The following is a 26,538-nucleotide window of genomic DNA, read 5'->3' as shown; positions in this document are numbered from 1 at the left end:
GAATACAAACTGCATTTAAATCGTGAGATTAAATCAATAACCTTTCAAGTTCCAGCCAGAGAAAACATCCCACTTTTTGCAGTCACTGTCTTTTTTTAAAACTTTGTTTGCATTCATAATGTCTTTGAAAAAGGTGCCCTTTAAAAGTATGCCAACAGAAAGATACATTGTTTTGCCTTTGTTGCATATGGAAGAAATCTGCGAACCTCAGTAGATGCAAGGCAAACATTTTTGACTCTGTTCTCCTGTCCCGGCTACCCGTATCCTGATTCTGTTTCTTGTATCCATCCCCGATCCAAGCTCCATTCTCCTGTCCCGGCTACCCGTATCCTGATTCTGTTTCCTGTATCCATCCCCATTTCCCTGGCCTCCCTCTCGTCCCGGCTACCCGACTTGTTACGATCTCCGACCACGCTCTGTCTCCCGTCCCGGCTGCCCGACTTGTTCCGATCTCCAACCAGGCTTCATTCGCAGGGGCTTCCCGCTCCTCCTGCCCAGCGAGCACAAAATTTCTGTCTTTTTCCTCTCACCTTGACTTCCCCAACCCCTAATAAAGCATTGTGTGAAAAGTTGCACATTTGGGTCCCCTGCTTTTTCCGGTCGTGACAGTTCTTTACAAATATCAAACGTTGCTTACAGCGTACGCCTTGTTTAATGCGTACAAAGCCTGTATAAATGAGGCCCCTGATCTAAAAACCTAAATGTCATATATGGGACGTACAACAAAAACTGTCATGATTACCCAAGTGGAGTCACCTGGGGTAATCATGTGGCGCGCTGGAATGTGCTTCCTGATTGGTCAATGCTCCCCTTTTAAACGCGTTACGCGGAGAACTCCTTGTCGGAGGATTCACATCTGTACCCCGTATGACGCTCCCGATTACCTGTGCCTTGTTTACCTGATTCTGCCTGCCTGCCTCCGATCCGACCTGCTTCCGTCCCAAGCTACGATCTTCTCTTCAGTCCCGGTAAACTCAACCTGCTTCCGTCCACGCTACGATTGGCTACGTCGTCCGAAGTTGTCTTCACGACGTTGCTGCTGAGTTCGACGGTCATCGTGTTTCCCGCTAACCCTTACTCTTTCCCCAAATAATAGACTTGTAACGAACGCTCTGGGGTCCCCTGCTCTGTTCTGGTAATCCACGTGACAGAATCCTCCGACCAGAATGGACCCCGCGTTCGTACATTTGCCCCCTGACCACTATCCAAGCCTGAATCAGCAGCGCAATTCACCTTCAGAATGCGCAGTTCGGCAAGTCCTTTCCGACATGGCGAAATTGGCTGAGGCACCTCCGGCCGTATGACTGCGCAATGACTCCCATGCCTGCCTGTTCGACTCCCATGCCTGCCTGTTCGACTCCCATGCCTGCCTGTTCGACTCCCATGCCTGCCTGTTCGACTCCCATGCCTGCCTGTTCGACTCCCATGCCTGCCTGTTCGACTCCCAAGCCTGCCTGTTCGACTCCCAAGCCTGCCTGTTCGACTCCCATGCCTGCCTGTTCGACTCCCATGCCTGCCCTGAGTCTGCCTGTACTGATTTTGTCCCGTCTTTCCTCTCCTGTCTTGTCTGTTCCCTTTCCGCTCCCCGGAGTCCGACTCTTCTGAATCTGACCCCCCCTGAGTCTGGACTCTTCTGATTCTGCCTGTCCTGATCTGCCTGTGTTTCCCTGTGACATGTCTTGGGTTAAATTTATTTTTATTTTTTTTCCTGGGGAACTTCTGGAGCCGTTCCTTGAGGGGGGGGTTCTGTCATGATTACCCAAGTGGAGTCACCTGGGGTAATCATGTGGCGCGCTGGAATGTGCTTCCTGATTGGTCAATGCTCCCCTTTTAAACGCGTTACGCGGAGAACTCCTTGTCGGAGGATTCACATCTGTACCCCGTATGACGCTCCCGATTACCTGTGCCTTGTTTACCTGATTCTGCCTGCCTGCCTCCGATCCGACCTGCTTCCGTCCACGCTACGATTGGCTACGTCGTCCGAAGTTGTCTTCACGACGTTGCTGCTGAGTTCGACGGTCATCGTGTTTCCCGCTAACCCTTACTCTTTCCCCAAATAAAAGACTTGTAACGAACGCTCTGGGGTCCCCTGCTCTGTTCTGGTCATCCACGTGACAAAAACATTCCATGCCAGGTCAATTATTTTAAAGGGCCAGTATATACCATACAAAACCACATTAAATAAACACACATCAAATTGCAATATATAAAGGTGACATATTGAAAGCAAAATTGTTTTTGTTTTTTTTCGGAGTCCCACGAGAACAAGAAGTCAACAACAAAGCCTATTAACCGTCTGATTTGTAACTCTTAGTAGGCCTCTTGTTTGGTAGGAAAATAATGGATTCCATCATTGTGATGGTAAGCTTGATTTATGCAACACTAAATTGACTCAGCACTGCACCCTTTTTATTCTTCCTGTCTCCAGGGATTGTTGAATAAATAGAGTGCCACATAGACAATAGCAAAGTAAAACTCAGATCACTATCATCCGAGTGGTTATTATAATCCATCATCATTTATGTCAAATTCTGAAAAAGACTTGACTTGCTTAGGTTGTTTTTCTTTCTGATTAAAAATAGATCACCCATTCTATCACTGGTGAGGAAAAAGACCTGTATGTGATTCTCACCACACACATATAACAAACACTTGAATAATTCCTTCCTGTCCTCAGATTTAGTTGCGTGATTAGTTATGTTCAAGAGGTCACAGAGACTTGCTAAAGAAAAACAATGAGGTGGTAGACCACACAGACAGCAATACAGCTCAGCAATAGAATAAAGATACAACATATTTCTAGTGACGTAGGTTGAAGCTCGGGTCTGGTGAGGCAGATTTACAAAGAAACGAACGTACAGTGCATCTTGTTCGTTGTTTGATTGGCAGAGCAAGCATGCAATAAGTCTATCATAGAAAACAACACTTGATTGTGTTTTAATAAAGTATATATACTGCTTCTTTTGAACAATAGCATACAGAAATAGGTCATGTAAAAAAAAAAGCAACGAGAAATATATTACTAAATGGCTCGACTTGCTGTTTGCTTGCTATACTACTGTATTACAAATTGTATTGTTTGGGGCTGAGGTGTGTGCCAAAACGGAATCATTGGTCTCACTATCGCTCTCAGCCATGAGGCAAGATAAATACATGCCTCACTCTGCGATCATTTTCTATTTTTTCAAGGGATTGTTAGGTTCCAAACCAATACTTTAGTCAACTGAAATAAAAATAATAAATATCCGCGTATAATTACTTATCCAAGTTCTGTTTTAGTGTACAAGGTAAAAAAAAAAGGGGGGGGGGACTCAACAAAGAAAGAATTTGCATGTGTCATTTTCACATTGGTTATTTTATAAAAGCTAAGATTTTTTGAGGTTGGCCCTTCTTTTATTCATATTTGCATGGAATAAATTTGTATATTTTGACTTATTGCATCAAATATAGGAACAAAAAAAGGTTAAGGAACTTCAAACATAATATTCTAAATGAGTACTTATTGCCCCGAATATATTGGGATTAACCTGCTTGTTCAAAGTTTGTTTAGTGGTTTGTGTACCATTGGGCATTGTCACTTCTGGAAAACATTTTTTTTTTTAAATCTTCGAATCCATTACAGGCGACTACCCCTGTAAGCCCGTTGAGAGAATGCCCAGAGTGTGCAGAAAACAAGAATAAGCATAAATCTAAAGTGTAAATGGAAATTAAAGCAACCACATCAATTACGGTATGTTCCAATGTTTGGCCTGCACTGTAATGTTAGGCTGCGTCCCATTCTTGTCACTTTCACTCGCTATTTGCCCTAGTCACTCGGTTTTGCGCGTTCACGTGAAAATAGGATGTGTTCCAATACTCTCAAGACAGAGGGAGAAGTGCCCTCAAACCATGACATAACCACTTCAGATCGAGGGAGGTCGGTACCTCACTTGGAGCGAAGTGACTACCCAGAAAGCTTTGCAAATTCTCAATATCAACAAACATGGCTAGAAAGAAACCGCACAAATGTAAGTAGTTTTCCACAACTACGCATGTACAGTGCATCCGGAAAGTATTCACAGCGCTTCACTTTTTCCACATTTTGTTATGTTATAGCCTCATTCCAAATTGTATTAATTTAATCTCTTATCTCAAAATTCTACACAAAATACTCCATTATGACAATGTGAAAACGTTTTTTTTTTACTTTTTTTGAATTTAATAGAAAACTAAGAAATCACATTTACATAAGTATTCACAGCCTTGAGCCATGAAGCTCAAAATTGAGCTCAGGTGCATCTTTTTTCCACTGATCATCCTTGAGATCTTTCTACAGCTTAATTGGAGTCCACCTGCAGTAAATTCAGTTGATTGGACATGATTTGGAAAGGCACACACCTGTCTATATAAGGTCCCACAGTTGAATGTGCATATCAGAGCACAAACACCAAGCATGAAGTCAAAAGAACTGTCTGTAGACCTGCGAGACAGGATTGTCTTGAGGCACAAATCTGGGGAAGGATACAGAAAAATGTCTGCTGCTTTGAAGGTCCCAATGAGCACAGTGGCCTCCATTATTTGTAAATGGAAGACATTTGGAACCACCAGGACTCTTCCTAGAGCTGGCCGGCCTACTAAACTGAGCGATCGGGGAAGAAGGGCCTTAGTCAGGGAGGTGACCAAGAACCCGATGGTCACTCTGTCAGAGCTCCAGCGTTCCTCTGTGGAGAGAGGAGAGCCTTCCAGAAGGACAACCATCTCTGCAGCAATTCATCAATCAGGCCTGTATGGTGGCCAGACGAAAGCCACTCCTTAGTAAAAGGAACATGGAAGCCCGTCTGGAATTTGCCAAAAAGCACTTGAATGACTCTCAGACCATGAGAAACAAAATTCTCTGGTCTGATGAGACAAAGATTGAACTCTTTGGTGTGAATGCCAGGCGCCATGTTTGGAAGAAACCAGGCACCGCTCATCACCAGGCCAATACCATCCCTACAGTGAAGCATGGTGGTGGCAGCATCATGCTGTGGGGATGTTTTTCAGCAGCAGGAACTGGCAGACTAGTCAGGATAGAAGGAAAAATGAATGCAGCAATATATAGAGATATCCTTGATGAAAACCTGCTCCAGAGCGCTCTTGACCTCAGGCTGGGGCGAAGGTTCATTTTTCAGCAGGACAACTACCCAAAGCACACAGCCAAGATCTCAAAAGATTGGCTTCAGAACCACTCCGTGAATGTCCTGGAGTGGTCCAGACTTGAATCCGATCGAACTTCTCTGGAGAGATCTGAATATAGCTGTGCACAAACGTCTACCATCCAACCTAATTGAGCTTGAGACTTATTGCAAAGAAGAATGGGCAAAACTGCCTAAAGATCGGTGTGCTAAACTTGTGTGATCATATTCAAAAAGACTTGAGGCTGTATTTGCTGCCAAAGGTGGATCAACAAAGTATTAAGAAAAGGCTGTGAATACTTATGTAAATGTGATTTCTTAGTTTTCTGTTTTTAATAAATTCAAAAAAAGTAAAAAAAAAAAAAAAAAAAACTTTTTCACATTGTCATAATGGAGTATTTTATGTAGGCTTTTGAGTTAAGAGATTAAATTAATACTATTGGGAATGAGGCTGTAACATAACAAAATGTGGAAAAAGTGAAGCGCTGTGAATACTTTCCGGATGCACTGTATTTGCAACGAAATATATTGAGATATCTTAGTTAGACATAAATGCAATAGAAAATCGTATTTTCGCGTTAAAACATGAACATTGCAAAATCGCTACTTTACGAAGTGCACGAATCTACCAAGGGAGCCGCAAAAAAAAATCTTCACACTCAAAACCGTAGAGTAGCATAACTGTGCAGAAAATCACGGTTCAGCCTATCCCTGTTTTTATCTTAAACGAGTCGCGCTTTTACATCTACATGGCCACGTTCTGGATATATGCACACAATTTCGGGTGTCGTGTTTTATTTACAATATGATTCTTTCATGTGAGATCAGAATGCATTAGTTTTCATCATGCATCATGAGTAATGTCTCCGAATTTCACGTGGAAATACAGTTGAAACAAATAACTATCACATAGTCCACTGCCTTCTCTGTAAACACATATTAAATAAACGAATTACCTTCTCAAAGTGTTGTCCAAATGTGGAGACGATTCTAAAGCATATGTGATGCTGGCCAATAGAAGGCTCTTACAGCCATAAGAATAACATGTCAGTTTTGTGTATCTATTCACTATCAAATAATTATCCAGAACACATCCTATAATTTCCTGTCTCGCATCAACTTGTTCAGCATCCTATACACAGTTGTTTTTGTACAATACACCAGCATTAAGTAATTCTTGTTTTTTCCACCCAACCTAAAGGCCACTGTAGAAAGTCCCGTAGAAGAGCTGGCCACCATCACAGCTACCACACCATCCACACCACCGGGCACGTCGTCAGCATCTTCCAATCCGGCGACAAACCCCAAATCACCCAGAAAAAAAAGGAAGCACGATACACTCCTTGACTTTTTGAAAGAGGAGTCTGCCAGAGTGAAGAAAAGGCACGAGGAAACTGAGGCCAAAACTGAGTGGTTCCTGATCCTTTTTGGGAAGCTCGCAGCAGGAACTGGCAGACTAGTCAGGATAGAAGGAAAAATGAATGCAGCAATATATAGAGATATCCTAGATGAAAACCTGCTCCAGAGCGCTCTTGACCTCAGGCTGGGGCGAAGGTTCATTTTTCAGCAGGACAACGACCCAAAGCACACAGCCAAGATCTCAAAAGATTGGCTTCAGAACCACTCCGTGAATGTCCTGGAGTGGTCCAGACTTGAAACAATGTTTTCCCTTTGTTTTATAAAAGAAAAATATTTTATTATATTAAGAACTCAATGAAGTTGCAGTTTGTGTTTTCCAGTTTTATGTAAGTATTGGTATATTTTTGTTACATTTTGTGACACATTATTTATTTACTATTATGTATTTCGGCCCAATGTGAGTTTGTCTTTCTGAAAGTAAACTATTATTTAACCCAGAGTGATTTGTATTTGTATTTTGCCCAATAATCACACAGTTCACACACAGTATTTCACATCATTATGAAATAAACCACCAAGGTGTTACTCAAAATAAAGACGTTTATTGAATAGTAATGCAGAAAAGCACAGGATGCAAATGAGGGTCTGACTTCCAGAGCCTGAAACATGGCTTTTGGGCAATTTATTCCATATTAACTGTGGACAATTCTGTGTACGGTGGACCTGGGAACACTGAAGACCCGTGACCCCACACGGTAGGACAGATCGTGGGCCAGCCAGAACAAGTAGATCAGGATCTCCAGCCATGGTCCTGTTCCCTCTTCAGCAGCTTCTGCAGGGCCCACGTGACCTTCTTGCTCAACCCTAAGTCCTGAATGAGTTCTGACTCCACATCGAACCATAAGCACAGGATGGGAACATTCCTGTCCAACCTGTCCATGCTTATGGGATGGCCACTCTGGAACACAACAGATAAGATAAACAATTTAGACATAAATGTGGGCATAGAAAAGAAAAAGAAAGCTTTTACTGTGATGTATGCATCATGAAAAAATGTAGAAATGATCTTTTTTTATATCCAATGACAACTCTTTTGAATTAAATTCCTTATAAACTAAAATGTTTGGGTCCTACAGGGACGTTTTGTGACGATCATGTCAGCTTAAGGGTCAGGTGGACTGTTCTTGTGTTTGTTTACTTTTCATCATGTCACACATTAAAGACCCCTACTATATGTCATAAGAAGGCATTAAGATACTAATAAGTAGGTTGTCATTTATGTCTACACAAACATAGGGTATTATGTGAACGTGCGTTGTACGTTAACCCTTACTGTATTTGACCGAACGGGTCATTTTTTTTAATGAGTGTACGTACCTTGTGAAGATGAATCAGTGCGACTCGAGTTGTTTACATGTGACCTAGGCCAATACGTCACTGAGGTCTACAGCCAATTCGTATTACGGCCATCTACTGGACTGGGGTGGAACCTTGCAAGTCCCGTCCAATTTCTTAGGGGACAATCTTCACTTTGCACTCCACTCACCGAGGGGACTTCCCTATGGAGGGACCTCACTGCAGGGTTCTCAGGGCCAAGTGAGAGGAATGGGATTGGGCCTTAAACTTTTTGATCGAACATAAAGTTTTTATCTTCATATTTTTCCATTTCAAAATGCAATTTGCAAGCACACCCTCTCTGAAAACATGTTCAATGGTGTATTGATTTAAAACGATTTTGTCATAAAGTCGAACAGGTATTCAAACAGGATCAGCAGTTGACAGTACAAGCAGCACTTAGCAATGATTAACCATTCAAATGTATTCTCTCGCCATTTTTCATTTCACGTCTTCTGAAATGTTTTCATTGTCAGGCGATGTAAGTGATGTCCAAAAGTTTAGAGGCAAAGACGAAATAGGACTTGGCTTCTTCTTTGAAGACAAACTGCTTTTAGTCAGCGTGAAATAGTTCTTAGAGTTTGTCGCAACAAATATGCTTGTGATCATGGATATTATATTTCCTGATTAGAACACAACAGGAGGTCCCATTGATCTGATTATGCTGTCTAAGCTTTTGTGGAAAAATCCAATCCTTATGACAGGGGTGGCCAAACTATTTGAGTAGCAGTCCGCATTGGGTTGAAAAAAATTGCATAGGGGCTGGAGAAAAAAATGGCCAATAGATTAAATGGTAAATGGTAAATGGTCTGCATTTATATAGCGCTTTTCATGTCAATAACCGTATTTTCTGCACTCAAAGGCTTATAAATGTTATAAGACCCCCCAAAAATGTTTTTGGGTCATTTATCTTCCATACATAAGGCGCGGTGGACTATAAGGCGTTACAGTGGGAACATCAACAAAGCAGACAGATAGTTCAGTCAAACGTATTAATCCCTCAACATTCTGACGGCTCACAAAGAAGCAAGTACAGAAAAATGTTGCCAGTGAATTAAATGTTAACCATGAGTGCAAATAAAAATATAGTTTTACGGGTGGACACAAAGGACACAGGGTAAGATTTTTTTTTTTGTAATGCAAGTAAAGAAAAACATAGCCAGCTATTTGAATGTTGGCCATGAGCACATCAAAAATATAGTTTTATGGGTGTACATAAAGGAACATAGGCTAAGAAATCCAGATGAAAGAAACCATATTGCCTTAAAACTCCTGTTGACCTCGGGTCAAAATGACCCTCCACAAGGTCATTGAAAACCAAGAAATACATTTCATTTAACTTCAAGTATTCTAACTTTTTCGAGATTTGTCTAAATAGTAGAAAAAAATGAAATGTTTTTTTTTAATCCATAATTCCATGTATGTTGAATAAAGGAAATACAAAAATTGTGTTTAAGATGAGGACAATGTGAGGGTTAAAAGCAACTTCGATTTCAAACAAAACAACATCATAATGGGTGTTTCCTCAAATGTTCTCTGGTTGATAAATGGTAGTCAGCATATACAGCTACAATGGGTGGTTTGGAGTGGCATGTGGCTTGGGCAACCTCTGGTTTACAAATTTGAAAATGCAGGTCATTGTTTAACCATACAGTAACTATACATATATATATATATATATATATATATATATATATATATATATATATTTATATATACATATAAATGTGTGTATATATATATATATATATATATATATATATATATATATATATATATATATATATATATATATATATATATATATATATATATATATATATATATACACATATATATTGCAGTTTCTTGCAATAGTATGTAATTTTATAGTTTTTTCACAGTTTGTCGCAACAATTTTGTGCGTTCGTTTAGGATTGTGATGTCCATGGGGAAGAAGCTGTCTCGGGGGCTGTTTGTTCTAGTTTTGAGGGGTGTGTCTACCAGAAGGGAAAAATTCAAAGAGGTGGGAAATGCATTTTATCATGCAAGGGTTTCGTCATAGTATTGCAAGCTGGCAATGTCTTTTAGACTGGGCAAAGAGCAGCCTTTTTTTTTTTTGATGATTACTCTTTGTATGTTTTTCCTATCTGCTGTCGTGCTCCCAGCATACCTCAATGTGGCTTTGTCGAAGGACATCTTCGTTTATCTCCACCTGTCTTCTCATTCCTGCTCAATATTTTTTTCAAAGTTTAACTTGAGGATCTGCTGCACTTTGTGTCAACACTTAACACTCTGTGACAAAGCTTGATGTAAACAAAACTTCACCATGAGCACACACTCCGCCAAAGAGAGTGCTACGGCCCCCTAGAGCAATGGAGATGCAATTTCACTTTGTTCTAGCACAGTAAAAAAAAAACAGGTCACACGCGCCCCCCTTGACACAGCCTCGCACCCCACTATTTGAGAACCACTGTTTTTTTCTCATGCGTCTCTCAGCATCATCTCACAAGCAGAATTAAATCCTTATCCAGCTCACGAGCCGCAGGTTGCCCTCCCTGCTTTACGAGGTGGAAGTAGCATTAAAAGTTTGCAGCTGGTTCAGAATGCGGCAGCTAGACTTTTGACTAAGACTAAAAAGTTTGAGCATATTACACCTGTATTGGCCAACTTGCACTGGCTCCCAGTCCACTTAAGATGTGACTTTAAGGTTCTCTTATTAACATATAAATGTTTGCATGGGCTTGCACCCTCTTATCTCTCTGATTTGATTTCCCCCTATGTTCCTGCACGGAGTCTGCGCTCGGAAAATGCCGGTCTACTTGTGATTCCGAGAGCCAAGAAGTCTGCGGGCTCGAGAGCGTTCTCCATCCGGGCCCCGGTGTTGTGGAATTCCCTGCCTCTGGAGATTAGATCTGCAACCTCAACGGAAGTTTTTAAATTGAGGCTTAAGACACACTTCTATTCCAAAGCATATGATTGATGCCCACCTCGTATTCTGTTTTGTCCTGTCTTTTTCTGAGGCCTGCCTGGCTGATACGAAGGAGAAGGATGATTTGGGATGGGTCAGCGGACCGGGGTCTGACCTGCAGCATGTCAACCCCTGCATTTACCAGCTGGCGTCGTCGTTGATGTCATGCTCTTTCCGGACATTTTCAACATCTTACCTAGTGTTTACTATTCTGTGTACAGTAATGCTAATTGTAATTCACCCTGTTCAATCCTGGAAGGGGGATTACCACATGTGAGGTCCTTTCTCAAGGTTTCTCTTTTCTCCTCACACTGAGGTTTTTGAGTTTTTCCTTGCCCGCATGCTGGTTTGCTAGTTTAAGATCAGGTAATTGTGTAATTTTGTAACTGTAATCCTGTGCAGTCCTTTGAGACATTTTTGTGATTAAGGGCTATATAAATAAATTTGACTTGACTTGACTTGACTTGACTTGACTTGACTTGAAAAAGTGCCTGTGAGAGAGAAGCTCGAGAGTCACATCAGATTACCTGAGGATGTGTCAACTGTATCAGGGTCATGTGTGCGTTTGTGTATCTGTGTGTGCATTTCTGTGCGGGTGAATATTCCCTAGTAGTATTCACTCCATGACCAACACACTTGTCACATGTTTTTCTTGTTTGTTTTTTAGTACAATCGGCGCATTTTATGGACACGATATGGGCATTAACAACACAACAATTAATTTCGAAGCAATGTTGGGAATAAAGCCGTTTTAAATAACGTGGTATTATTATTTTTTTTCAGTATTGGGGCAATCGAACTAATTCTTTTTTCCAGCGTTACTGACAGTCAAAAGCAGTGTGTTCCATACTCTTTTGTGCATGTTTACGTACATTTTTGTGCGTTTTTAACGGATATTTTCATGTAAGTTTTTGTCCTCTGTGTATTCACATACGTTTCATGTGTTTACGTGCATTTTGGTGTGTGTTTATATGAGGTTCTCTAACTCTCACGACCGGAACAAGCAGTGGACCCAAATGCGTAACATTTTACACAATACCTTATTAAGTGAACAGGAAAGTCAGGGAGAGAAGAAAAAGACAGCGATCTGGTGCTCGCTGGGCAGGAGGAGCGGGAAGCCCTCGCGAACAAAGCGTGGTCGGTGATTGGAACAAGTTGGGCAGCCGGTACGGGAGAACAAGCCGTGGTCGTGGATCGGAAGCAGGTCGGGTAGCCGGGACAGGAGAACAAAGCATGGTCGGGGATCGGGAGCAAGTTGGGTAGCCGGGACAGGAGAACAAAGCGTGGTGGTGTATCAGAAACAAGTCAGATTACCTGAGATGATCGGGAAGCCAGGGACAGGGCACGGAATCAGGCAGGATACAGGAGCGGGTCGGAATGAAAACGGGAGCCAGAGTTAAAAAGTGCTTGCCTTGCATGTGCTGAGGTTCACTGACGGACTGACAAAGAGCGAACGAGAATCAAGTGCTTAAATAGGGAGAGGGATAATTAGGGAACGAGTGGCAGTTGGGGCTGAAAGAGTGAGCGCAGGTGAGGGCAATTAGCGGGCAAGTGACAGAATCGTGACAATAACACAGTTACCTGTCTGTTCTTCTCAATTCAACTGACTTGAATAGTGCGAAGAACACTTCAAATTCTTTAACATACAACAACTTTTTTCAGAGTAAGGAAACTAATAACTTTCCCTGGTAACTAGTTACTTTTACAAAAGAGTAATTCAGTTAGTACCTCAGTTACTTTTTTGGAAGAAGTAGTGAGTAACTATGGCTTATTACTTTTTAAAGTAACAGGCGCAGTTTCTTAGTAAACTAGCAATAAAGTCCTCACTTGGATTTATTTTTCACATGTAGTCTAACTTTCAGTCGGCTTGTGTGATTTCTATATCATCCAACCTGCATTTTGAAATCTTTTATATCTTTAGCAAGACGTTTCTTAGACATTCAAGGAACTACAGAAAAACACCCACTCATCCGTCTTTTTTTGAATAAATCATTCATGTTTGACTTTTGAATTATTGAAAATGTAACATACTACTCTCAAGGCATTTTTTTAAAGTGAAGCCAAATCAAATTTTATTTTAACCGCACATTTTTCATCTCACATTTTTGCCCATCCTCTCACCAGTTTATTTTTATGTACCTGAAGAAGCAAAATGGCGGACAATCATGCCAGCTTTCTCTAAGTTAGGCTCAAGTCAGATAAAATAAATACACATTTCTTAACCCATGACTGTTTTTAAAATGCAGGTTCATATGGTACTTCATGTACTCTTGATTATTATTCAGATAAATGTTTTTTTTTTTAAATGAATGAAGATTTTTTTTTTACCACTAGGAAGAATTAAAGAATACACAAATGTTGATTACGCCTCTATATGTGTGGTCTTCACCGCTATCAAACATAATTTATATTGAAAATAAATACCTCGAGAGTTCATCATATTGTCGAGCACAAACCTGCAAATATTTTTTTTTGTTTTTAATATGTGTTGCTAATACTTTACAATTACCTGTTTTTTTAGATTTATTAATAAATTAGATTTATTAATGTTTTAGCATTTCTCACATACTGTTAAAAATACAAACACATGTCATATCTGCACCCTTTTTAAAAACCAAATATTTAACCTGGAGCCCATCTCGACTGACTTTTAAGCTTTTTAGGCAACGAGCCATTCACTCATAACGTGACAGCAGCCATATTGATAATGTAATCACTCAAAGTGTTATCTAAAAAATTAACATAGGGGTGCCCCAAGGTTATTGAAGTGCTCAAGGGAGAAACAGGAAATTCTATAAAATACTTTGAGCTGATTGGGCAATGGAACAACTTGTAAGGTTTTTTTAATTTATTTTTAAGAGCTGAAGTTTTGTCTTATAAAATATGACGTTGACCAACATCATCATGTTTGGCTAGTTTATTTCGCCCACAGCCTCGACCCTTCTTCTTTTTATCATAGTCACATAAAAAGACTGATTCTTTGTGATTGGTCTGTGCAACCAATGGTGCAGCTCATAGCAAATCACCGTACTCTGGGAAGAAATGATTCATTGGGTTTGTGACACATATTCGAGAATTTTGCATGCATAAATTCAAGGTTAAGTCAATCAAATACAGCACAGGCAAACTATAATTTTGATTCTTATTCACCGCAATCAAAAAGAGCTTAACACATTGCTATGCAATGCTATTTTCAGATTGCGCTAAACCTGAAATCACAAATGACCCCTGTGCAATACTACATAGTGCTGCTTGTTTTCATCCCCCTGTCAGGCTGTCAAAGACCAATAACAAGCAGATACACACACAAAATGACAGACAAGGCAGATGGTTTGATGGTATGTTTAGAGAGGAGATAGTCAACTGGGAAAAAATAAAAGCAGACTGCAAAATGTCACTTTTCGTATTTGTTAGCGTTATCAACACTCAATAATGTAGTGGTGTAAATCTAAATGATTTAAATGGTCTATATTGCTATAGCAATTACCCATTCATACACACTCACACACCAATAGCAGCGTCAGCCATGCAAGGCAACTAACTGCTTATCGGGGGCATTAGGGATTCAGTTTCCTGCCCAAGGACACTTCGACATCTAACACGGAGAAGCCGGAAATTCAACCTGCGACCTCTTGATCCCAAGACAAGCACTCTACCTCCTGAGCTACTGCCACCCCAGTAGTGCTGGTATGCTATGTTCTAAAATGTGAAGGACACCCAAAGAAACTCAATAAATGAACATTTGTGTACAGTGGCCATGCTATATATATGAGTTACTCTAGTTACAAAAAAATCAAGGTACAAGATGGCTTTGAGCAAAAATCTTGCCTGACATATAAGAGAAAATCAAAATCATGAGAACTTCCAAACTCTACAACGAGATGGCCAAGGCTCGAGACAGCTCACAACCAGAATCAGTTGGTCCCAGTTAGCGCATGCTTTTCCACTATACAGACCTGATCCTTCGCAACTGCTGACTTCCTCTGTGGTAAGTGCTCATATTAAACTCACATTTTATTTTGTTCATATGTTTTTTTATCGTATCACTGTATTTTTATCTTCAATTACAATTTGAATTTGTTTTTAATGATGAGGAAGATGTGTTTTCTCGCTGCTCAGGGTTAACGCAGATGATTTTGGGGGGCCGGGAATGGATTAATTGGTTTTCAGTTATTTCTTGTGGGAAAATTAGTTTGGGATATGAAAAATTCTAAATGCGAGCTCAATCTGGGAACAAATGTGTCTTGAATACAGAGGGCACTATAAAAGCAAAGTAAGTAAAATAAAATTTTGTTTTAAATTTCAAATATGAAGGTTTTACAAAAAACATGAGGAATTTTAAACAAGAAAAAATATAAATATTATGTCACTACCCTTACCCTTGTTGTTGGTTTCTTCCACACTAAAGCGCAAAATGGGGTTTCCTATCGTGTGACAGAGAGAGGGAAAACACACTGAAGTAATTGAAAATATCCCACACTAATTCAACATTAATCTATGGTTATAGTCTGTTTAAAGGCTATGTGACTTTATGAATAAATGATGTGTTGACCACATACTATATTTGTTTTTTCATTATCAACAGCTGTGACACACGCTAATTTTGACATCTCCAGATTCTGCAAAAATAATTTGAATAATATAAAATGCAGGGAAAATCTGGACTGGTCAAAAAACTGCATGTTTCTGGAATGTTGAAGGTGACCGGAGACCCCGAACAAAACTCTTTAAGGCATGTGGAGGACATTCAAAATTCACCTAGGGAGGCCGGTAGATGGAATTCAATCTGTTTAGTGGTAGTAAATGCTTGTAATTGCATTGTGAGCGAAAGGTCAGATACAGAACTTCAACATAGTGGTGTTTCGAAGAACATCCATATAATCCTGTGGGATTAAATATTTATTGGGTATATACACATGGGGGCATGCTTCTGAATCCATCATCATGACCATCAGCATACTTTGTATATTTCTAGAACACGCCTAACCATCAACCAAAGCCTGATCCTGCAGTTTCATGTTTTTAACAAGTCAATACAAACCTTTAATCACACTCACAACTGTTATTAAAAAAAAAAAAAAAAAAAAAAAAAAAAAAATACCTCACACGTATGTAAAATGGTACTCACGTACATGCTGTCTGCACTATGTTTGTTCACTGCTCAACAGACACCGCACAAAAACTGAAAACTCGTGCCAACACTACCTCATACGAATATAATGTTACTCAAGTCTTGTTCTTGCACATGTCGACTGCACTACGTTTAATGCTCAAATTGCACAATGTCTGACCATTTCCTTTTTTTGCACTATGATGTCTATGCTTGCACCAATGTATATGCGGACTATTTTTGCACCATGATGACTTTGCACCAAATGCAATATTGCACAACCGTTACGATACAACGTTATCACGACAACCCTGTATGTAACATCCCACATGCTGACATTGTTGTGTAAATACCATGTAAATTATAACTATAGCCTTATTCCCCTTGTTTTATAACATTATCTTCTCTGTTCCTTTATCTTCTTGCTCATACCCTCACTATGTGTAAAACTGGAGTGTCATGCCCAATTTCGTTGTCACAATATGTTAGCCCATTTGTAACAATGACAATAAAGGTATATTCTATTCTATTCTATTCTATTATTTCATTAACAATAATCATGCTTCATCATTTCCTCTGAACCCTGCTTTGACTGTTAAGATAATTCCACTTTTATATTTTTTTATAATTACTTAGCACTCTGCTTGTGGGATATTGGATAAAAAACAGCATTGCTTTGGTTGAACCTTGTTTTAATTCTGATTTTATGATTATTTGTTTATGTCCATTCATTTTTTTCAATTTGCCTAGTTCATTGCGACAGTTGTTATGAGTTTATTATAACCATTTCTACTAGAGAAAATGTTTGTATCCTTTGCAAATTCATTTTAGTGTTTGGGATACATTGAAGTGACATTGTGTCATATTTAATGCCTACTAATGATAAAAAATGCAAACAAAAAAAAACACTCCAATCATTTTTAAAAACAGTACTGATTTGAAGGATTTGCAAAATACATGAACTATCATACAGAAATGCATTTTGAAAAATATGTGAAGGTCGAGAAATTTATTATAGAAAACATGAGGCTCACCCAGAGGGAGCTTACATGATTGTCCACCATGTCACTGATCTGCGTACCCCCCCCCCCAAAAAAGCACAAAACCTTGTCAAAGGCTAGACAAAAAGGGAAAACAAAAATGGTGCAGTTTGATTACTTTAAAACTCCATAGTTTATAATCTTCCTTGAGCTCTTTATCACTATTTTTCGGTTACATAATACAGAATACAGCGACGTCTCGTGACCAAATATTACACTGTGTATCTTGAAGTATTCATTATTATGTAAAGTAAAGCTTGGGCTCCGGTACAGACACAAGTGTCCAGCAACACGCCTGAATTTTACATGTATTAAGTTGAAAAAGACAAAGTAATTTGGTGGCCTGGGGATTGATGAGCGCCATCAGGCTGTACTTGCCCAAGACACACCAAAGGAAATGGTGCCCCTAAAACACTCAACTTAATTATTAACATAATTTTCTTTGAACAGGTGTGTTTTTGATTTGTTCAATTACCTGATCACTACCATTGGTTCGCGCCCCGGCCGAGTCATTCCTAAGACTTAAAAAGTGGTCGGCGGCGCCCTCTGTTGGCTGCGGCTGCATCGGCTCGCTACAACGGGTCAGGTGCAATCGACATTTCGTTCTGTGTACATTGTTACACAGAATGACAATACAAGGAAATTATTATTATTATTATTATTATTACAGTAGTCCCTGTTGTGAAAATGTCTTAGTAGTTGCTCAAGAAAGGAAGAAAGAAAGAAAGAAAGAAAGAAAGAAAGAAAGAAAGAAAGAAAGAAAGAAAGACAGAAAGAAAGAAAGAAAGAAAGAAAGAAAGAAAGAAAGAAAGAAAGAAAGAAAGAAAGAAAGAAAGAAAGAGAAATAACTTGCAAGACAAAGAGAGGAAGAACAAAAGAGAGAAAAAGAGATAAAAACAAAGAAAAAGAAAGGAAAAAAAAAGAAAGTGAGAGAAAGAAAAAGATAGAAGAGAAAAAGATAGAGACAGAAAGAGAATTTAAATCAAAGAGAAAAATGGGGAAAATATAAGAGAGAGACAAAAACAGAGAAAAAGAAACATGAAAAGGAGGAGGGACTAGATAATAGAAGGACAAACAAATACAGAGAAAGAAAGTGAGAGAGAGAGAGAGAGAGAGAGAGAGAGAGAGAGAGAGAGAGAGAGAGAGAGAGAGAGAGAGAGAGAGAGAGAGAGAGAGAGAGAGAGAGAGAGAGAGAGAGAGAGAGAGAGAGAGAGAGAGAGAGAGAGAGAGAGAGAAAGAACAGAGAAAACTGCACTTCATCTTATAAACTTCTTGCGGCGGCGTCTCACGTACCGGATTCAATCTGTTGGTAGGCCCGATCCAGTTCGCGGGCCGCTGCTTTATGGTTTTGAATTCCTCCCGCCAATTCAGCATGAACAGAAAAAAATGCTTAAAACAATTACAATCGTGTCCATGTTTTGAAGCGCATCTTTATCTTTGTGAAAATAAGGGATGATATATAATAATAATAATAATAATGACAATAATAGTAATAATAAAGATAATAATAATAATAATAATAATAATTATAATAATAATTATAATGGGTGAACAATGGATGGGTGAGTATTGATATCATACTAGGCTTTTTTTTCCCTGTCCTGAAGTGCTCTCGATGCCAAAAAGTACTTGCAACTAATGCCAGAAGAATCAAAAGATGTTGAGTGAGTCCTCTTGCCAGTAGCTAGCGCTGCCCTTTCCTCAGTTTAACACAACGACAAATCAAGAGTGTCACTTGTGCGCTGACAGCAAAAAGTTTGCAAGGATGGCTGCTTTTACTTTCACCAATACTTTGCCAGTTTCAATGGTGGGTGTGAGAAGTGCATCGTTAAATGCTACATCCTGCTCAAACACCTCTGGGCTAAACTTAAAAACCAGCATAAGGATATTCTAGCTCCTTTGCTAGAAGAAATCAACACCGCCAGTCAATTTTGCAACAGAACAAATGCAAAAGTTCTATGCCACTAACTCCTCGGGATCACAAACGACACGGCCACTCTGTTTTGACTCGCTGACTTAAAACCCCAATGTGTGATATTTGACCACTTGATGGCACTGTGTTGTCTGGTACGAGCGAAGGCCAGTGATACACTGCACAGCGCAGCGGCAGGATGCCGGACAAACATGGCGCTGACTTAGGTGGGGATTCCACTGTGTAAAAGAAATACATAACACATAACTGAGGGCTAATAGAATGAATGGTTCAGTCCAGTATATGAAGAGCATAATCCCTTCTACAGTTTATAGTCAAGTGTCACACCAACATACCCCGTTTTGGCTGCACGTGGCAAAGAAATCCTTTATATGAAAGCTCAATAAACAATTTAGGTTCACTGATTGGACACTTTATGATGAAAAACCCACAGAAAAAATGTTAAACAGCCAGAAACGCCAGCCATGCACACAGGGCAATTTGGTTGGGTGAGCGGTAGGGGCGGCTGAAGCTGTGCACGCACACTCTGCCCAGTATCCTCATTTGTAATATTGTGTGACATTTTTACAAAAGAACTTTGTTTGCATCTTATTTACGAAAGAAATTAAGATCAAAATGAGCCTCAACGATGTTGAGTAATTGTGGGAGGGAGATAAGTTTAATGTTGTATACTTGTTGATATATGGGACACAGCCTCTGGCATTATTCTTATTTCGTTAGTTTTATCAAGTCATCTAACGTCACACAGTAAAATAAAATTCACTGAAAAAATGTATTTTGTCTGAAGAGCAGGTTTATGCTTTTTAATGCTATTACAAGGCACTTTTAAAAACAAAATCATTGCACTATTGTCATAAACAGGGTTGGGATGGTAACTTTAAAAATATAACCTGAAAAAATGTAATCAGTAACGGAATCCGAATAACATATTATTGCAGTGATGTAACTTGATTATTTTTGATTACTATTGGATTACTCCAGTGATTCTCTGGAGTAAATTGGCGTATGTCCTCCTGTGGGGGTTAGGGTTAGGGTTTGCACACAACAGGTTTGGGTACAACGTTTAGCAAGTTATTTTCTTCTTACTAGGGGTGCACAACAGGAAATCATTGAGAAACATTGTATTACGCCAATACTAAATATGGTAATAAAAGACAACATATACATGATGTAAATGAAAGTACATTTTTTAAGACACATGAGCAATGTGACCTTAAAAAAGAATTTGTCACGATCAGAACAGAAGTAGGACCCAGATGCGTAACATTGATCACAAGCTTATTGAGATATAGAGGAAATGCAGCGCCCACGATCCGGTGCTCGCTGGACGTCGGAAGCAACTTCATCGTGTTCCGAATGCGAAAGTGGATCTTTCGGAGCGGGAGATCGTAGTGTAGTATACGGAAAAACAGGTCGTTAGCCGGGACGGGAGAGCAGAACTTGGTCGGGGTCAAAAAACGACTCGTTAGCCAGGACGGGAGATCAAAACGTGGTCGGGGCCGACGGGAGTCAGAGTTAAAAACGCTTGCCTTGTGAAAACAGAGGTTCGCTGACGGACTGACAACAGGCGAGTGAAAGGACGGAGCTTAAGTAGGACGGGCAAAGGTGAAATGAATCAGTCATCGTAACAGAATTGGAGAAAACCAAAGTCAGGTAGTTGCTTTTAGTCTTACTAAAAAAGTTGTTAAAATGTATCCACGTGGTCTAGTTTCCATTCATCCATCCATTATCTGCACCGCTTATCTTCAGTAGGGTCGCAGGGGTGCTGGAGTCCATCCCAGCTATCTTTGGGCAGTGGGGACACCCTGAACTGGTTGCCAGCCTGTCGCAAGGCACATAGAGACAGACAACACACTCGCTCATTCACACCTAGGGAGAATTTGGACCGGCCAATTAACCTGACATGCATGTCTTTGGAATGAAAATTGAAAATTATCAGATTTACTAGGATAATTGACAATTATCACAATATAACAATACAGTGATGTTATAGTGATTTTGAACACCAATTAATGTAAAATACAAAAACAAGACAATCAATCATCACTAGCTGGCAACGGCGCTCTCCTCAAGAAACTGCACTCTTGGCTATTCAACAAAAGAAGTGTTAAATTCAAATCGAAATAAAATACAGACAAATAGAGATGCTTTTTTTACCTGCAACACAGTATATGAGTTGGCCTTTTGTATAAGACACAGACATTACTGCGCCGCTCGCGTCCCATTTCTCTGTCTCTCGAATGTCCTTGATTGAAATGATTACAATTACAATTGGTCTATCGGCGCATTATGTATGGGTAAATATAGTTTTGAACCAAATTGTGATCCCGCAAAGTCATCCTTATTTTAACTAAATGACCTGTAGTTTGATTATGTCTCTTTTATGTAACTGTAACAAAATTCCAATCAATTTTTGTATCCTAATTACGTAACATCCTTAAATGTACCCTGTTACTCCCCAACCCTGGATGTGACACAATTACTCTTTGAATGAAGTAACTAGTAATTGTAACTAATAAGGCCACTATTTTTTTTTTTCAGTAAAGCACTCAACTGGGGGTTATTTTAGGTCCAGAGCTTTTGGAGTGCTGGGCACCTAAAGTGTCTGGCTGTTTAAAATACATTTTAAAAAATAATTTCACTCAATGTGATACAACATACATAATTCAGTTATGAAACTTTTTGATAAAAAGATATATTTAAAAGGCTGTTTTTATTAATTGAATGTTTTTTTTTAATTGAATTATGGCACTCCTGGGCTTCCATTTTAACATACCATACCTGTCAACCTGTACATTGTTGCCGTACAAAGTACGTTTAGTATGCATATTAAGACGTGCACGACGTACAAGAAAATCTGTACGGAAAATTGCATATTTGTCAATTATAGGTACCATCCGGTATACACAACTATCACGAAACGGCAAATCAATCAAGCCAAACGCATTCGCCGCGGTAGCATCTATCTCGGTATCGTTTTTTTTCGTTGCTAACGAAGCGAGCGGTTTGATGCTACTGTGCGCATGCGTCTGCCGCCTCGGATTTCATGTGGTAGTTGTGTAGTGAAAGGAAGTCCGTCTCTTTTTAGAGAACCGGCTTTTTCGGCTCAACTCATTAAAGAGAGTTGGTTCTCAAACGGCTCACTTGCTTTGATGCATTCTATTAAGAATTATTATGTTGTATACAGAAGTAATGAAAAAAAAGAAAGTATAAAAGGAGAAAATCAAAAAAGAAAGGTTTGTGGTTATCACTTTAATCAGTATATTACCAACAATATTTCAATGCAGAAAATAAATTAATAATTTGAATCAGAAAATGTTTTATCCTACTTAATTATATTTGCATGTATTTTTTCCTTCTACAGTGAACGTCCAAGCTACTTAATTTTTTGACTTTTTTACAATAAACCTCATTCATGTCGAGCAACTCAGTATCTCACAACAAAATGTTCGTTAACAATATATATGATATAACGAAGCACATGTACAATATAACATGTTAAACTACATAAATAAACACATTCGGGGAAAAAAAATATGGAAAAAAGGGGAAGCAGGGAGGGGGCGAGAACGGTGCTAGGAATCAAATGGTCCGGCAGTATGGGATTTCCGTCGCTGTGTTGTTCACATTTTTGTTTGCTTTTACTTCTTATATATTTATGTAGTGTATTTCATTACATTCAAGCCCATTATGTCATTTATTAATGACAGAAAGTTTTAAAAAGCTGTAATTTTGGGTGTGCTTGGGATGTATTTGGGGTGCTTGAGCACCCCCGAAAACGCTCTGGTTCTTCCCTTGGTATACCCCCAAACTCTATGTGTCTCTCGTGTCAGTGATTGAAATGATAGACACAATTCGTCTATCGGTGCATTTTGTACAAAGTGAATATAGTTTTAAATCTAATCGCAATACTGTTTCAACCGAATGTACCTTTAATATCATTATGTCTTTTTTTGTGTGTGTAAGTGTAGCGGAATACAATTACACTTTTCGCTTTTTGTATCCTTATAGAGGGCTCCGAGCTCTGTGCTAAAAATAGTAGCACGGCTTTGCGCCGCCATCTTGGAAGTCTGTCGATTACAAGCGGCGATAGCGAGAGGAGCAAATATTTACTCAGTTTGTCTATTTATTTACTCAACTAGCTTTGTGTACGGATTTTGTCAACACTATGGAAAACTAGGTGGAGAGTTTAGACAAGGAAGCACGTGTGCGGTACGCTGCGAAGTTGCATTTTATTGGAAAATTGGATCCCTACAAAATTAAAAACAAGGACTGGAAGTCTGATCCCGATTTGTTGCCGTGTGTGACTTACATCGAACTTGTCAACTATCTTATTTTCCACCCAAGTCCCTTTTGTGAACTGAAGGATTTTCAAAATTACAAAAGTATGGAAGCCTACGACAGATTTGTGTCTGGTTGGGTTCGGGATGTGTCTGTGCACACAGTATTTAACCTAGCCATACTTGAATGGTGTCGACAGATGTACATGAAGTACACATGTCCCATAACCTTTTTAAAATTTATTTCTACATCATAAATAATTCAATTTACCTGTCAGAAAGTGGTCAGAACAAACACGAACACAGTCAAGCTTTGGCAAATTCGACCGGTTGATAGCTGCCAGCCACATTCGTCTTCGCCGTTCACTTTTCTCCTGAGCTTCAATCCCCTGATCGTAAACACACTTCGGAAGTCTAAAGAAGCCCTTCCCACCCTTTTCCCCTCGGCTACAACAGCCAACAATAACGCACGTATTCGGCATTACAATGTAGAATCTAACTGGTTCGCTAATCAATAAGAATGAAGTGAAAAGCTTTGTTGACTTCCAAAATGCCTGTGGGTAATCTTAGGACCTCGAAGCACTCTATTACTTAGCGCTGTTACTCACCAACCCTGGGTGGGGCGCAATTACTTTTTAAATGAAGTGACTCGTAACTGTAATTAATTTAGTTAGTTATGCTCTCAACACTGATAACGGAGCAATTAAACAATCTTTATTGGTATAAACTTTGTTAGAACTTCACAGCGAGGTCAATAATACAAGTGTCAGTCCTCGTCCGAGCCAAAATAGCGCTGCGCTGCGTGCGCATTTACGCATACCATTTAATGTTCAATGACTTACCTGTCCACGCTGATCACGCAGAGGGTCATGATGGAGGCAGTACAGCACATAACATCCATGCCGATGAATATGTTGCAAAACACCTCCCCAAAAAGCCACTTGCCTCCTGTGAGGTCCGTCACGATAACAAACGGCATCACAACGATGGCCACGGAAAGGTCAGCCACTGCCAAAGATACCAGAAGGTAGTTTGAAGGCTGCCTTAGTTTCTTCACCACGCACACTGCAATAACAACAAGAGTGTTTCCCATCACGGTGACCGCCGTAATGATGGCGAGCAACACCCCGATGATGATCTTCTCCGGGCGCCTGAAAATCAGCAGCTGCTCCCCGCACGACTCATTCCGCATGGTTGTTGGGCCAATGTTCTGCAGGACGTTGTAAAAAAGCTGCCAGGTGCCATTGGTAACTTCAGAAATATCCTCCTTCTTGTTCAAAGGAAGCTCAATACCTGAAGTGTTGAACATCACGACAACGCGAATGAATGGAATAAAGAGGCGATCCGCCAGCGCACTCCAAAGCGCATATTTGGATGCGAGTGACCTGCTTTCCTGTCCGAGTCACTGCTTTTACTTCCAGCCAGCTGCAGCTTCAAAATGAGGGTGCTTTGAAAACAGAACAGTTTGGGCCAGTCACTTTTGGTCCGAGATGGTTCATCCACCGGCGCGCGCGAGACTGTGTTGCGGCTCCACACCAGAGCGATGCAATTCAGCGTGTCTCGTTACACGTCACACTTGGGACACTCGAAGTCTCTCTCTCTCTCTCTCTCTCTCTCTCTCTCTCTCTCTCTCTCTCTCTCTCTCTCTCTTTTTTTTTTTTCTCTCTCTTCCTCTCTTTTTTCTTTCTTTTTTCAGATTCAGATTCAGATTCAGATCTACTTTATTGTCATTCTAGTACACGTGTATACAGAACGAAATGTCGATGCATCTGACCCCCACCGTTTCCTTGAATGTACAGATATAAATAATGTTGTATTGTATTTTGGCTACGTATAGTATTTTACCATAGTGCCGATAGTGCAAGAAGAGTAGCTAACCAGATGTGCAAAATGGGCAGTCAGGTTAACAAGTCATTAACACTGTAACAATAACGCTGTAATTACAATAGTGCAGAGAGCAATGTGCAAGGAGTGGCAAGCTATAGTGCAAAAAGTCAGATTAGCAGCCGTTTAGATTCTTTCTTTCTCTCTCTATAACTCTCCCTTTCTCTTTATAAATCTATCGCTATAACTCTCTCCCTCTCTCTCTCTCTTTCTCTCTCTCTCTCTGTGTGTCTCTCTACCCCCTCTCTCTCCTTTGTTCTCTTTTTCTGTCTTTCTCTTTCTCTTTATTTCTCTCTTGCTATCCCACTCTCCATCTTTCTCTATCTCATGCTCATCCTCTCAGTTTTTTCTCTGTTTCTCTCTTGTTTGTTCTTGCTCTCTCTCTACCTCTCTCTCCAACTCCCTATTTTTTCTCACTATCTTGCTTTGTCTCCCTCCCTCTGTCCATCTCTCTCTCTTTTTCTCTCAAACTATCTTTTTCTCACTCTACCTTCATATTTCTTTGTCCCTTGCTCTCCCTCTCTCCATCTTTCTCTCCCTGTTACATGCTCTTTTTTCCACTCTCTCTCTCTCTCTCTCTCTCTCTCTCTCTCTCTAACTCTCTCTCTCTCCCTCTCTCTGTCCATCTCTCTTTAGCTCTCTTTCTCTACCACTCTCCCTCCCACTCTTATGTTTCTCTCTCTCTCTCTTACTCTCTCTCTCCCTTTCTCTTTCTTTCCCCCTCACTCTCCCTCTCTCTATCTTTCTCTATCTCATGCTCTTTCTCTCTCCCCAGCTCCCTCATTGTCTCTCCCTCGCTATATTTATCTATCTCACTGACAGCTAGGTGGCCTTGCAGGTAGGGCGCTGAGACTTATAACATTGGTACCCATTGCCTCCCTGCTTCGCACTCGGCATTAGGGGTTGGAATTGGAGGGTTTGGTCACCTAATGACTCCCAACACAGCAGTTGGGGTCAAATGGACCCATGAAAATCTCATAATAAGAATGTGGATACCAGAAAAAAAAACAAGCCTCTGGCTCTCCCTCTGGCTCTCCTTCTCTCTCTGTCTCTGTCTCTGTCTCTCTGTGTCTCGGTCTCTCTCTCTCTCTCTCTCTTTCTCTCTCTCTCTTTCTCTCTCTCTCTCTGTCTCTTTCTCGATCTCTCTCCATCTCCCTTTTTCTATCTTTCTCCTATCTTGCGCTCTTTCTTTCACTCTCTCTCTGTCTTTCTCTGTCTTTCTCTCACTCTTCCTCTTTCTCTGTCTCTTTATCACTCTCACTCCCCCTCCCTTTCTCTATAGTTCTCCCTCACTCTCCCTTTCTCCATCTTTCTCTTTCTATCTCGCACTATTTCTAATACTCTCTCTCTCTGTCTTTCTCTTGCTCTCTTTCTCTCTCTCACTCTCTTCCCCTCTCTCTATCTTTCTTTACATCTTTCTTTCTCGCCCTCCCT

At 40.1% G+C, this 26,538-nt stretch overlaps 1 protein-coding gene across 1 annotated transcript in view; it reads right to left on the bottom strand.

Annotated features, from left to right (window-relative positions):
* The window catches only part of htr7c (5-hydroxytryptamine (serotonin) receptor 7c), a 74,950-nt gene extending 50,201 nt beyond the window's left edge, over positions 1-24,749 (bottom strand). The window contains exon 1 of the mRNA XM_088335568.1: positions 24,063-24,749. Within this exon, the coding sequence (XP_088191694.1) occupies positions 24,063-24,529 (467 nt within the window). The 5' untranslated portion in view covers positions 24,530-24,749. The remainder of the gene's footprint in view (positions 1-24,062) is intronic.
* Between the last annotated feature and the right edge of the window lie 1,789 nt (positions 24,750-26,538).

This window comes from Urocampus carinirostris, chromosome 5 (assembly GCF_059441175.1).
Source record: "Urocampus carinirostris isolate Australia breed hairy pipefish chromosome 5, RoL_Ucar_1.0, whole genome shotgun sequence".
NCBI lineage: Eukaryota > Metazoa > Chordata > Actinopteri > Syngnathiformes > Syngnathidae > Urocampus > Urocampus carinirostris.
The sequence above is the reverse complement of the archived record's forward strand: the minus strand, read 5'-3'. Positions and strand labels throughout refer to the sequence as shown.